Raw genomic sequence first — 15,369 nt, 5'->3', positions numbered from 1 at the left:
AGATCCCACATGCCTCACGACCAAAAAACCAAACATAAAACTGAAGTAGTATTTTAACAAATTCAATAAAGACTTTAAAAAAATGATCCCCATTAAAAAAAAAGTTTAATAGAAAAAAAAATGACCCCTTCTTGGGGGTTTAAAAAAAAAAAAAAAAGACGACGACACAGGAGAGAAACACAGGAGGGAAGGACTGTGGGTTTTTATCGACATCCAATGTCTATGCCCTATAAACACCCAGAACTGTATTTGGGAAGCATATAACCTGTCTGGTTTTACAGGTTCACAGCTGAAGAGGAATCGCCTCGGCTTGAATTTTACCCATATCTGACTTAAATAATGTTTAGATGAGACTTTTGGACTTCAGACTTTAAAGCTAATGCGGAATTAAGACTTTGGGGCTGCTAGGATGGAATTATTTTGTAAATGAAAAGGACCTGAATTTCAGGAAGCCAGAGGCAGAATGTATGGACTGAATGTCTGTGTTTCTGAAATTCATGTGTTAAAGCCCTAATCACCATAATCCACCGAAGGGTGATCCTATGTAGAGTTGGGCTTTGGGGAAGTAACTAGAAATAGATTAGTTTATGTGGGTAGGGCACTCATGATGGACTTAATGTTCTTATTAGAAGAGGAAGGGACTTCGCTGATGGTCCAGTGGCTAAGACTCTATGATCCCAATGCAGCGGGCTTGGGTTCCATACTGGGTCAGGGAACTATATCCCACATGCTGCAACTAAAGATCCTGCACACTACAACAAAGATCAAAGATCCCAAATGCCGCAACTAAGACCTGGTAAAGCCAAATAAATAAAAACAAATACTGGAAAAAAAAAAAAAAAAAAGGAAGAGACAGCTGCTTTCTTTCTCTGCAATACAAGGATATAGCAAGGAAGCAGCTGGCTGCAGCCAGGACTCAAAGGATTCATACCAGAAACTGACCATGCTGGCAACTTGATCTTGGATTTCCCAGCCTCTGAGGAATAAATGTTTGTTAAGCTACCACTTTATGGCATTTTGTTACAGCAATTTCAACTAAGACAGCTGCTAAAGATATGTCCCTCCCAATCCCCTTCTTCCCCAAAATGGATCAGGCCCAGTTATCTTTACTCTTCAAAGAATATCTCCCTATTATGCAAACTCTTCCAGGTAACAAGAGAGAAACAAACTCCCAAATTAATTTTGCTTAGCAAATTGAATCTAGTTCTGTACTTCAAAAATAAGATACAATCACCATAAGAAAACAGATTTTATTCCAGGAACACAAGAAAATTTCAATTATTTGGAAACCTGCCAACAAAATCGATACGAACAGTAAAGGATAAGACCCATGAAATTTTACCAACAGATTTTTAAAGTTTTTGATAGAACTTAGCATCCATTCCTAATAAAAACTTAAGTATGATAACTTCCTACAGTATGTGTACACTACATGTCAAGTACTGTTTCGAGTGTCTTATACTTATAAATGAATTTTATCCTCAAGGCCCTATGAGGTAGCTCCATTTTACACATGGAAGACAAAAGGAAGGGCACTCATGATGGAGTTTATGTTCTTATTAGAAGGGACTTCCCTGGTGGTCCAGTGGCTTATGCAAGATTACACATCTAAGGAAAGTGATGGAGGCAGGGTTTGAACCTAGGTTTCCAGGCACAAAATTTGTGCTCTTTACCACTATAACATATTGCTGCTTCTAAAAACAGGAATAGAAGAAAACTTCCTTAACACAGTATTTATCAGAAACAATGAGGGTGAACCACACAGACAACTGTGACATGCTGAAAAACCTTTCTGGAAATTAGGAACAAGACATGGAATATGCCTGTTATTCAGTGTTCAACTTATTTTTTTAAAATATTCATGCTGATGTTCAACATAAGTGGCATACAGATTGGAAATTAAGAGAACACTAATCGTTACTGTTTCATTGTATACCTAGAAAAGCTAGGTAATGAAACTAAATAATTCTTCAAACCAAAATTAATTAAACGAGGTAACTGGATCCAGGTAAAAATTTTTTTTAAATCAGTTAACTTTTAAAATACTAGCAATAGCCAATAGAAATTGAGGTGTAGTGTTCAAATGTAGCTCCTTTTTCTCCAACCAAGAGCCTGAGTGCTTTCCTAGGAAGGGAGGACATTCATTTCTATTGAAAACTTACTGGGGCTGCTGGTGGTCAGCTCACAGAGTTATGAGCAGTGCTGGATCTGTCCCCTCAGAGACTCAGTGTGGTAGGGTATGAGCAGAACCAGAAGATAATAAATTAAAACATTCAACAGAAGAGTTTCTACTTAAGATATGACCAGCCACATTCAAATCAGAGTTGAGGGCTGGACCCGTGTGTTCATATGGGGTCTCCCCTGGAACCTGGGAGTTTCCAAAGTAAACACTTTAAAAAAATAAAGTCCGAGATCTTAAAGGTTCAAGGGACACAGACTGGCAAACAGGAAGAAAAGCTTTTCTTCCTAGAGACCACAAGTGGTGAGGGTCTAGATTAAACCAAGCTTTAAAAGGGCCATACTCAAGAGGTAGGAAGAATGACTCAGTCTTAGAGGATGACTTTATATAAACGGTAAAATGGAGGAAATTCAGTGGTTCCAACAGTCCAGGACTTTGTGCCTTCATTTCTGAGGGCACAGGTTCTATCTCTGGTTGGGAAACCAAGATCCTGCAAGCTGCCTGATGCAGCCAAAAAAAGAAAAAGGAAAAGGAAACCTATAAGCACATGAAACATGTAGTCCTTATTTCCCCAAAAGGAGGAGGAAGATTCCACTGTTACTCTAACTCTTCCACCTTTGTGACCAGCAGCGAGCATTTGGAGATGGTCTTTTTTTTTTCTAATTTTTTTTCTTTATGGTAGCCACACTGTGTGGCATGTGGAATCTTCATTCCCAAAACAGGAATCAAAACTCATGCCCCCAATTTTGGGAGCTCAGAGCCTTAACCACTGGACCACCAAGGAAGTCCTGGGATGGTATACATGGAACAAACAGGTGGTTCCAAGTAGAGATCAGGATGAACATACTTATATAGAAACCTTAACCTAAAGTTTCTTGCTGTCTTAGAGCATCACGTCTTAAGAAACAGATGGAGCCAGACCTGAGTGCTTCTCTCCAGTGTGAGTTCGCTGGTGGTGATTGAAAGTAGAACGCTGACTAAAGGCTTTCCCACACTCGATACATTCATAGGGTTTCTCTCCAGTATGAACTCTTTGGTGCACCGTGAGTTGTGAGCTATCACGAAAGGCTTTCTCACAATCTTTGCATTTATAGGGCTTCTCTCCAGTATGGGTTCTCTGATGTACCATAAGGCTAGAATTATGAGTGAAGACCTTTCCACAGTCATTACATTCATAAGGCTTCTCCCCAGTGTGGATTCGCTGATGAATAATGAGGTACGAGTTTTGATTGAAGGACTTTCCACACTCTTTGCATTTATATGGCTTTTCACCGGTGTGAAGTCGCTGATGTCGAGTGAGACATTTACTCAGACTGAATGCCTTACCACACTCGTTACATTCAAAAGGTTTTTCTCCAGTATGAGTTCGCTCATGGTCAGCAAGTTGAGAGTTCTGATTGAAGGCTTTCCCACACTCACTGCATTTGTATGGTTTTTTCCCGGTATGGAGACTCTGATGTCGAGTAAGACATTTACTCCGACTGAAGGCCTTGCCACATTCATTACACTCATAAGGCTTCTCCCCAGTGTGGATTCTCTGATGGTCAATAAGATTTCTGTTAGAACAGAAAGCTTTCCCACACTCCTCACACTTGTAAGGTTTCTTACCAGTGTGAAGTACCTGATGGCGGATAAGGCTTTTACTCCGACTAAAGAGGGCTCCACACTCACTGCACCCATATGGTTTTTCCCCAGTATGAGTTCTCTGGTGGTCAAAGAGTTTGGAACTTTCATTGAAAGCTTTTCCACATTCATTACATTTATACGGTTTCTCCCCAGTATGAAGTCTCTGGTGTTGAATGAGATGGGAGCTGTGGCGATAGGTCTTTCCGCAATCACTGCATTCATAAGGTTTTTCCCCTGTATGGATTCTGAGGTGGACAATGAGCTGAGAGGTCTGCCTGAAGGTCTTGCCACACTCAGTACACTCATATGGTTTTTCTCCAGTGTGGATTCTCTGATGCCCAATGAGGTGTGAACTCCAATTAAAAACTTTGCCACATTCATCACATCGATATAATTTCTGTCCCTTCAGAACTCCCTGATGTTTTGAGAGACCGGAGGACAGATCTCGATGTCCCCCAAGTTCCTTATACTCACCACATCGATCTTTTGTGGATTTCTTTTTATCCTCCTGTGTTATCTCTAAGAAATCACTTTCCAGTCTGGTTCCTTCTTCATCTGAGGGTTGAACTTTTAGTTTTTCTAAAGCTTCTTCACAGGCAGCCCCAGCTTCTGGTCCTCCAAGAATCAGTCCACAAAGTATGCCTGAGGTCCTGTCAGCTGACTTTGACTCTTCAGAAATGTCCTGCTTCGGAGACAACTGTGAACTTGCCATCCTGTTTTCACCTGCTGCCAAAAGACAGAAGAAAACAATTGTCACTCACTTCTTGTCCTATTGAGGAAATGAACTGTCAGGAGTCTATGTAGCTTAAAAAAAAAAAATTCACATTGAGGGTATGGAATAAGGAGACACATTGAGAACAGGAGGGAAAAAGCAAAGCTATCAGGACAGAGGGATGTGGAGCCAGCACAGCCAGGTGAGCAGACCAATTGAAAGGCAAGAGACCAGACTGTAAAGCACAGTGTGATCTCCCAGAAGTCACTTAGACGTGGGTCTCCTTAGTAAAATTATGAACTCTCGGGTCCACTCCAACCATGACACTGTACAGCTCCACAGTTCACAGCAAAGATGTCGAGGAGAGTGGTGGTAAATACTTTAAACTAAATATGAAAAACATGTGGGCAAACATGAGAGTTGAAGGGAAATGTGTATTACAAGGGCATGATCAGGAAAAAGTGCACAAAAAGGAGTGATTCCGGTATGAAAGAATAGTAACGATATTTGGAGAAGCTATGGGTTCAAAAAGGCTGGGAAAATGTACTAAAGGAGAGAGTGAAAGTGAAAGTGAAGTCGCTCAGTCGTGTCCGACTCTTTGTGACCCCATGGACTGTAGCCTACCAGGCTCCTCCCTCCATGGGATTCTCCTGGCAAGAGTACTGGAGTGGGTTGCCATTTCCTTCTCCAGGGGATCTTCCCGACCCAGGGATCGAACCAGGGTCTCCCACATTCCAGGTAGACACTTTAACCTCTGAGCCACAAGGAGAGAGTAGAGCTCTAAGATTGGCGACATCCTAGTCTCTGGAGCCCTGGACTAGGAGGTGCCAGGAGGTACTCCTATGAAACTTAACAAAGGCAATAATTTGAATACAAATCAAAGTACATGTTTTGTAGCTTGATAACCTGGAATCATAATGAGACTGAACAGCTGAGTATTTGCTTTTGAATTCTGGAATTTAATATAAAAGCTGGGAAAGGCAGAGCATTCACGGTCATAGGTAAACACAAAAATATTGGTTCCTTTCAATCACATCTTAACCAGGCTACAAGCTGTCATATCATCTCAGCATTTGAAAAATGAAAGGTATCTGGTCCTTTAATTCTAAGCCCACTCTCTCCAGAGTAGGTTACTGTCCTAGACCAATCAACCCCAGAACCTCCTCTGACAACAGCCCCTTTCAGGAAGCAGCCCTGCCCTAGTCTTTCTGAAGGGGAAGCTGAGAAAACCATGTTTTGTGCAAAGCAACCCAGATCATCCCAGGATGGACAAGGACCAAGACTAGGTGATTGGACCAGGGCCAAGCACCAGACCCATGTGCAGCTTATGGAGTAGTCATCAGCTCTGGGTGATCTGGAACAAAGTTCTGCCCAAAGAAATATGATATTTAATGGCTGAACCACCAATGGAGTCCCTTTCTACATAAATTCTGAGCTGAAAGTAGGACAAAATGAAGGAAATTACAAGTAGTAGCTCAAGTTGAAATGATGCAGGAGAGAAGAAATCCATCAGGAACCCCAGGAAACAGAACATATGAGGAAATAGGAAGTCTAATTAAGAAAGAGCTTAGAGGGGGACAAAAGATTTAGAGTAAAGAGAATGGCCATCAGTGAGAATAGAAAAACAGATATACAGGACACAGCTGTCTTACAACACTGCCATAAAAATTCTTTTACTTCTGCTGCTGGGTTGGAAAGATTCCTTGGCGCAGGGAAAGGCTACCCACTCCAGTATTCTGGCCTAGAGAATTCCATGGACTGCATAGTCCATGGGGTCACAAAGAGCTGGACACGACTGAGCAACTTTCACTGTCACTTTTCTGCTGCTGAGGCTCCCAAGTCCTCACAAAGCTTTGTTTCCCAAAGCCTGGTCTAGCTGGTCAGTCTGTTCAGGGTTTCTAACCCTTCAGTCTTATTCTAAGTAACTTAGCTCATGACTTATAGTAACTGAATGGCTCTCTATTCCTTCCAACTACAAACTCTTAACTAAATCAGCTCACTTCAGTTAATAAGGAAGTACAGAGAACCATCTGGGCCACCAGGGAAGTCACAGAGAACGTTAATAACTATCAAAGTGAGTGATGATGTAGAGAGATTCATTATACTATTTTCTCCATTCTTTTTATATTTTCATAATTAAAAGAATAAGAACATAGCAAAGAAAATGTAAAGAAGGTAGACTAAGTTATTAGGGAGCAGAGTCATTACCCAATGGGGCCAGGCTGCAACAATCTTCCAGCACGATGTTCCAGTACAGAGCTCTCTGGCTGAGTGCTGTGCCCTTCCACTTCTTCAGAGTATAGTTCACAGACAGAAACTCCAACTCTGCAGCCTCCTGGAATGACAAGCTTCTACTGCTCAGGGACATTTGCAGCCTGAGGGGCAGAGTCAACAAGGGTACCAAGACAGGGTTGAGACCCTGGGGCCAAAGGGGTAGCGGGACAGAAAGAAGCTGGGAGGACACATTAATAAAAGGACACGTTCAGGGTAAGATAACAGTCTATGAACTCAGTGGATGGGACCAAGTCCAGGCGAAGCAGTTAGGAAGAGAAGTCACAGGAGCAGACTCTGAATGGGCCAGAGCCCTGGAGGTGAGGCTGTGCTATTCCTGGGCCACAGACTTGGAACCCAGGAAGCTCACCTGGGGCCTGACCATCTGGAAAATTCACTGGAAATTCAAGGATTCCAGCACAATGGAAAAAAAAAAAAAACCTTGAAAAATAAAATTAAGTTGAAGAACTCACACTTCACAATTTCAAAACTTACTTGACAAAACAGTACTGATCAGGACTGAGTGATACACACATAGATCAGTGAAACAGGTAAGAGTCCAGAAGTAAACATCTATAGTTAACTTTTTTTTTTTCCGGCTGTACTGCGTAGCATGTAGGATCTTAGTTCCCCAACAGGGATTCAACCTGTGTTCTCCGCATTGGAAGGACAGAGTCTTAACCACTAGACCACTAGGGGAGTCTCCTAAGGCCAACTTACTTTTTAAATATATTTTAAATTTATGTATGTATTTTATTTGGCTGCACTGGGTCTTAGTTGCAGCGTGTAGGATCCAGTTCCCTGACTAGGGATCAAACCCGGGCCCCCTGTATTGGGGGCATCGAGTCCCAGACACTGGACCACCAGCAAAATCCCTGTCAACTTATTTTTAATGGAAGTCCCAAGACCACTCAAAGGGGAAAGAAGACACTTTTCAACAAATGGTTCTGGAACAACTGGATATACACATTTAAAAAACACCTTTACCTCAGTCCATATATAAAAATTATATGGACAGTAGGCTTTGGCACCTGTTGCAAATTAGCCCCACTGCTCTGTGTACCAAATCATACATGACAGCTAGCTTCCCCTGAGAGCATAGAACACTCCAACTTCCACCACTTTTAAGCAAATTTTTAAAAAATCACTATCCTCATCATGATTAAAACAGAGACCATCATCTCCTACATTTGCTACAAACTAATACCTAGTCAATGTCTCCTGGACTCAGTGAGTGCTGGGAGGACTAATAAGAGATGACTCTCAACTGAAATGGGAAGAAGGCTCACATGTGAATGCTTGTCACCACCCAGATAAAAGAAACTGCAGTGCTGTTACAGGGTCATGGAGAGTCAAGTGAAGAACTACTTTAGGATCGCGCATGATGAGGAAGTTGAAGTTCTGGCAGAGAAATGAAGCTTTGCTGTGAAAGGAAAAGGCAGGGCCTTTGCCAGATAAATTTGCACAACAGACTGGGGAAGAGAAAGATGTTCAGGTGAAGAGAAATCCAAGAGTAAGACTCAAGACAATGAACTGGAGACCAGAGAGAAGTATTTTGAAAAAACATACCAGCAGGAAATATAAAGCACTGACATATCTTAGTGAAATAAGCACCAAACGTAAGCCTCCAAGCTGACCTGTTGTGAAGCAGCTGCTACAGAAATGTCCAAGGAGGTCAGTGAAGTATTTGTAAAGAGATAATGCCAAAGACCAGCGAAAAATGACAGCAACTGCCTGTGAATATGGCAAAAGAACACAGTCCTTTGAGCCCAGCCTCTAAAACCATGAACATGGATAAAAGCTAATGACTGCTTCTGCCACGAGAGGACAAAGCAAGAAGGCCATCTATGAACCAGGAAGCAGGTTCTCACCGGACACCTAACCTGCCAGCACCTTGACAGTGGACTTTCCAGTCTCTAGAACTATGAGAAATAAATTTCTGTTGTTCATAAGGCATCCAGTCTATGGCATTCTGTTACAGCAGCCCAATCGGATTAAGACTTAGAGAAAGAGCCTTCTTTAAATTTCTATTTATCAAAGTCCCAGAGTTAAGCCTGGCCTGGCTAACATATCTCTTTGTGAACCAATCACTGTGACGAGAGGATAAAATGCTCTGATGGGTTACATCTGAGTCACTATCTGCCACTAGAATATCCTGGAAGGGGAACTGAATGCATCAAAACCTCAGGAGCACATGGACTGGGAGTAGAGACAGTAGTTCTCCCCAAGTTGAGGTATTATAATCAAAAGAAAGGGGCCTGTGTACCAGACAGACAGAAAGAAAACAGACATTGCTACCAAACCAACTTGGGTCCACTTGCTCTGATGCAGTAAAGCCAATGTACTGAAGCAGCATTAAAAAAAAAAAAAAAAAAAAAGCTAATGACCTCCTGGGCCTTTCAAAGTCTGAATGAAAGCCTTACAGCACAGTAAATAAAGGTGGAGGCCAGTGAGCTGAAACTGCCCAATTAAATTCAGGTAGTCTAATGCCTCTGGGTTCCTCCCAGATCCCATTCAGCTTTTGAGGACAGAAGAAAACATCAGCTTGTTAAGATGATACCATAAATGTGAGCCCCCAGACTGGGGGGCAATCTGAGATGGATCAGGCCTCTTCTCCCAGCTTCATCCCTTCACTCAGTTTCATTCCTAAATGAAAATGGCCTGGAAAAGAACCAGGGAAATCCCTGGGCAGTTTTCAGGAATATTTTCTTCTTTCTGTCATATTGCTCTGATACAAAGTAATTCTGACTTCCTTTTAAAATCCTCTTAAATAAGTAGTCTCTTATTCTTGTGTTTTTCCTGCTGGTGTTTAGTCGCTCAGTTGTGTCTAACTCTTTGCGATCCCATGGACTGCAGCCTGCCAGGTTCCTCTGTCCATGGGCATTCTCCAGGCAAGAATACTGGAATGGATTGCCATTCCCTTCTCCAGGGGCTCTTCCCAACCCAAGGATCAAACTCAGGTCTCCTGCATTACAGGCAGATTCTTTACCAACTGAGCCAGCAGGGAAGCCCCCAATGAGAGGGTACATAAGGTTTATTTTATACACTGATAATATGCAAACTAGTTTCTAAGACAATTAGAAACTAAAGCGAGACTGCTTCTAGTACACATTTAAATGTTAACATATTATTTATACCAATTTAGAAATGAACTCAATCTAGTGCCCAAAATTTGATTTCTCAATACCACTTCTACAAAAAATGAAACCAAGAATCCTTGCAGAAATTACTGATTCCAGGGCTGGAGAGGTGAAAATACAAGACGAGTATCTTGTGGTGCCTAAAAATCAGAGAAAGACACAAAAAAGGATGGGAACGTGTAAGGGGAAACAGGAGCCAACTTGAAAGATGCCCAACGGCTAAAGGTAGAATAATTTATGCCACAAAATAAATAACAGCACACTTCAATATACTCCCCAAACACCCAACATCACACACTGATGTAACTGATATAATTAAGTAAATAAACAAGTGGGAGAGAAGGCACAACTCTTCCTCACAAAGGATTCCAGTTCATAAATGTAGAAGAAAAACACACGAAATGAAAAGCTCCTAGGAGAACATCACAATAACAACTGCTGTAGGCAAGAGTCCACCAAGAAATGGTAATTAGTAGGAAAAGCATATTTCTATGCAAAGTCTCAAGGTATCTACCTCAAAATAATTGCTAATTACAAAGGAAAGACAGTAACTTTACAATCATTAATCCTTGGCAGAAATACTGGACAAGAGTAATATCACCACTGAGAAGACATATGGATGTCAACCTCAATCTAAGCAGGAGAACATCTGACAAAACCAAATCGAGAGGGTCAGTCTAAAATTACAAATATAAAATACTTCAAAAGTGTCAAGATTGTAAAAAACAAGTAAAACTGAGGAGCCGTCACAGACTGAAAGGGAGCTAGGAGACGTGACAATTAAATGGAATGAGGGATTCTAGATTGGGTTCTGAAACAGGAAAAGAACATTAGCTAGCCAGTCAGGAGCTCTAGATAAATCAGTAGTTTAATTACTAGTACTGGACCACTGGAAATGTCTCAAGTTTGATGACTGTCCTATGGTTCTGCATGACACCGCCTTTAGGTATACTAGGTAAAGATACAAGGGAACTCTACAAAATTCTGACAGTCTCTGTGAGGCTACAATTATTCAAAATAAAAAGGTTTTCAAACTGAAGTTTGAGTTGTTACTGTGTTTACTTCTATCTAGAAATAGTAATGTCTATATACCAACGATTAACTTGGCAATAAGGGTATTGAATAGAGGCTACCCAGGTGGCACAGTGGTAAAGAACCACCTACCAATGCAGTAGATGTGGGTGATCCCTGGGTTGGGAAGATCCTCTGGAGGAGGAAATGGCAACCTGCTCCATTACTCTTGCCTGGAAAACTCCATGGACAGAGGAGCCTGGTAGGCTAGAGTAGGACACGACTGAGCTGTGGGAATGCGCGCGTGCGCGCGCGCACACACACACACACACACACACACACACACCCCACACAAATATTTACTGAGCACCTACTACCTTCTTAGACACCATGGTCTCCACAGTGAATAAAGCAGATAAAGTGAACTAACTTAAGTAGCTTATACGACGGACAATAAGATAAAGACAGAGTCAGGTGCTATGTAGCAAAATAAAACAAGGAAGAAGGCTAAAAGGCCTAAAATCAGGCAAGGGAAAGTATAAGCTCAAAATTCTATCTAGGGAACTCCTTGGTGGTTCAGTGGTTAGGATTTGGCACTTTCACTCCTGAGGGCAGTTTTGATCCCTGGTTGAGGAACTATGATCTTGCTAGCTGCACACAGGGACCAAAAAAAAAAAAAAAAAAAAAATCAGTCTAGAGCACATAATGACTCATTTGAGGGACCTTTTTCAGACTGTTTCCAATATTAAAAACACTGAAGATTATAAAGTAATGAATTATATTCTATTACATCTGTATTTTTGCTCTGGAGCATGACATCACAGAATGCTCACATACTAACATTCCTGGATACCAGGAGTCACAGAAATGTGGCAGTTACCATTTTTCAGTTTTTATCAGTTTCCCTTACTTGTAAGTACACACAGAGATTTATCTTCAAAACAGTCCCACAGTCTTTTTGGCTAACTTTTTGAACCAAAAGCTGTCTGCCTTTCTTCAGCATTAAGAAACAGATGTCAAAGCAGTCTCATTTGTCAGTTCCTGAATGTGCACACAGATATTTATGTGTGTAACAAAGGGAAATGCCCCGAAATCCTTGAGCAAATTACTTACTTGCAAAATAAGAAACCTAACATTAAGGAGTTTTTAGTTTGGAACTGAGGCAGGCTGGGACTCGGGACCCTTTGTTGCAGTGCTTGCACCTGAACAAACGTTTCCTCCAGCAACCAAATACAAAGAAACTATAAGGGTCTAAAAATAACTGCACACATTTGCATGTGGGGCATATTATGAACAATAAGCTACAAAAAGACCAAAAACCCAACTGCCACTTCTGAGGAGCTGGGAGCAAAAACAAAGTATTGCCCAAGCACCCCTGCACACACCATCACCAAGAAGGTGGATAGACCACCTAAGTCACCCCACCCCTCCAGCCAGATCCCTGGAAGCACTTCTACCCTCATTCTCTGTAAGGAACCACCCTCACCCGATAGGAAACAAACAAAGGAACCTGTTAACTTGTTTTCACTCCCTCCTGCTGCCACATAAATTCCAGTAAAGCCTTGACTGAATTTCAACTTTTATTAAGGAGACCAAGAACTCCAGTTTGTAACAAAAGTCCAAACAATTTGAAAAAGAACAGTGTTCTTTTCTTTGCCACTACTCTTAACTTAGTAAGAACATTTTCTTATTTCTTAGGTCTATGTAAGTCAGAAGACATTAGAGTGGTTTTAGATTAGTGCTATTACTTGTGTTTAAAAACTGCATTTTATACATACTACTCTCTTTATTTTGAAAACAGACATAATCACCCTAATGAAGCTTTTGGTATTTTTCTGCACAAATGTCATTTGCTCAATTTACAGCTTCATGCAATATCTATTATAGGAAACTGCAAACAAAATGTTTAATTATAGCTGCACATATGTGACTCAGTGGCGTCGTAATGCTGGCAACAATTTTAACCAATATATTAAATGCATTCCAGAAATTGAAGACATCATTTTCAGAAAGCAACAGTATGAAGGTACTTAATATCACTGAATTATACACTTCAAATGGTTAAAATGGCAACATTTACCATGATACATGAAAATTTATTACAACTGTTTTGCTATAATACCAAAAAATTAAAATAACAGTGCCTGTTTTCTAATAAAAAATATATACTCGTGTAAGAGTTTGCGAAATCATGCACAAATTTTAAAGAGTCAGGAAGACTTTAACGGATTGTGATTACTCTTCCTTTTCTTACGGTCACCAGACTCACCTAGTTATCTGTGATGAATATGCTTTGTTTGCATAACTGGCAGAGGAGATAAAATTGAGAAACCATTACTTCAAATTCGCGCCCCGGACTCCAGGAGCAGCGAAGGACCTGGGCTGGTTGATCTCCAAAGCCAGATCCTTGCCAGGGCGCAGCCTCCAGGCCGATTCTCACCCTCCACTCCCCGGGGAACTCCGCATCCGCACAGTAGCCCGCACCGCCTCCACTGTCGCCCCGCTCACCAGCTCCAGAGGCCGCAAAACTATCAGTGCCCTGACTGCTCGACCCACCCCACTCCACACTCTTCCAGCCCGGCTCTCCGCCGCTCAGTATCGCGCATGCGCATCGCCGCTCCAGGCCTCTCTAGGAAGGTAGGAGGGCCAACTTCTCGGCTTCTCCCGGGCCCCAGTGCCCTGCTGGAAGGCCTCTTGAGCTCAGCCCAGAGGCTTGACGCCACACCCCCCACCTAACCCACTGGACGCCTGCATTCTGTTCCTCCCACAGTGAAACGCCTTCCCACCACTAGAGAAAGCCCTCGTGAATCAACGAAGACCCATAACGTCGCCTACTTTTGAGGACTGGGGATACTAAAATTCCTTACGGCTAGTTTGGACAATAGGGAGAGACCCAAAAAGGAGCCGAGCCCTGATACTCCAAGGAGCTTATAAATTATCTATATATGAGGCCTCCACGATGTCTCCATCTGTTATTGGAGGTTTGCCACGGTTAAGCCTAGTCTTTCCTGAGACGATCTAGCAGATTACTCTGTGCTCCAATAACACCAGTGTTCCATACACTGATGTATCTACAGAGTAAGCATGTAGAACTTCATTACTGAGTGGATGTTTCCTAATTTCTCAGAAGAGGCTTTCTGGAGGGCCAGGCTGGCTCTCCTGGGAGGTGGGAGAAGTATTGTTTTCTCTATCTTTTCTATTAGTGTCTGGACCAAGGTTGTCCCCAACAGCTGCTCACCTGAAATGTGTTGAACCTGTTCCCCTGTCGTCCTAATTCCCTGTCATTTCTGGCTTCCCTCTATCACCCAGAAACTGATGGAGTCTGGGGAGAGTATAAGTGAAAGTGAAGTCGCTCAGTCGTGTCCGACTTTTTGCGACCCCATGCACTGTAGCTTACCAGGCTCTTCCGTCCATGGAAGTTTACAGCAAGTATACTGGAGTGGTTTGCCATTTCCTTCTCCAGGGGATCTTCCCGACCCAGGGATTGAACTCAGGTCTCCCACACTGCAGGCAGATGCTTTACCATCTGTGCCACCAGTGATAACAAGAAGAAAAGTCTGATACTTCTCTAAGTACCTTTTAGAGTTACAAAGGGCTTGTTTTTCAGTCATTGGCATTAAATTTACTGATAGGAATGCACAAAAAAGTTTGGAGAGTAAAGCTATAGTGAAAATGTCTCAGTGTGAAAACATCAGTTGTGTACTGTAATACCTTGTGTTTGCACTTTGCTTCTTGGACTACGATCAGTTTCGTTCAGTTGCTCTATCATGTCCAACTCTTTGCAACTCCCTGGACTACAGCATGCTAGGTTTCCCTGTCCATTACCAACTCCCAGAACTTGCTCAAACTCATGTCCATTGAGTCGGTGATGCCAGGCAACCATCTCGTCCTCTGTTGTCTCCTCCCCCTCCTGCCTTCAAGCTTTCTCAGCATCAGGGTCTTTTCCAATGAGTGGGCTCTTCACATCAGGTGGCCAAAGGATTCGAGCTTCAGCTTCAGGATCAATCCTTACAATGAGCATTCAGGGCTGATATGATAAGTGATACAATTCTTCTTTTGAAGAAACACCACCTCCAAAAGCTTTAATATATCACTGTATCCCTGAGTCCAGAAGTCCAGGAGAACCCCTGTCTTCCCAGAATCTACCCTGAGGCCGTTTTGTGACCATCAGTGACCCTCTTCAGAACAGGGCCTGATACCACTAGCAGGAAGAAATCTGAGAGTAATTAAAGAATGAGGAATGAATGAGGGTGAGAGAGAGAGAGACAAGATCTTAAAACAGAAAAAAAGAGGAGAAAAGGGGGTCTATCGACCTGAATTCAAAGTCTTCCGTGCTCTTTCCAGCCAGTAAACTGTAACCCAGGTAGCAGGACATTCGCCGAGGCTCAGAATCCTGATCTGCAAACTGATTCTTTCCTACAAGCAGATAT

General features: G+C 42.2%; 1 protein-coding gene across 1 annotated transcript; it reads right to left on the bottom strand.

The window, feature by feature from the left end:
• Positions 1-1,220: 1,220 nt before the first annotated feature.
• On the bottom strand, positions 1,221-13,527 carry ZNF852 (zinc finger protein 852). Its single transcript, XM_040246131.1, has 3 exons — positions 13,448-13,527; positions 6,726-6,852; positions 1,221-4,531 (listed from the first exon to the last, which is right to left on the bottom strand). Exon 3 carries the CDS (start codon positions 4,515-4,517, stop codon positions 3,078-3,080), a length of 1,440 nt encoding a protein of 479 aa, XP_040102065.1. The 5' UTR covers positions 4,518-4,531; positions 6,726-6,852; positions 13,448-13,527; the 3' UTR covers positions 1,221-3,077.
• Between the last annotated feature and the right edge of the window lie 1,842 nt (positions 13,528-15,369).

This window comes from Oryx dammah, unplaced genomic scaffold, assembly GCF_014754425.2.
Source record: "Oryx dammah isolate SB20612 unplaced genomic scaffold, SCBI_Odam_1.1 HiC_scaffold_9, whole genome shotgun sequence".
NCBI classification, from domain to species: Eukaryota; Metazoa; Chordata; class Mammalia; order Artiodactyla; family Bovidae; genus Oryx; species Oryx dammah.
Note: the sequence above shows the minus strand (reverse complement) of the source record. Positions and strands in the feature narration are given on the sequence as shown.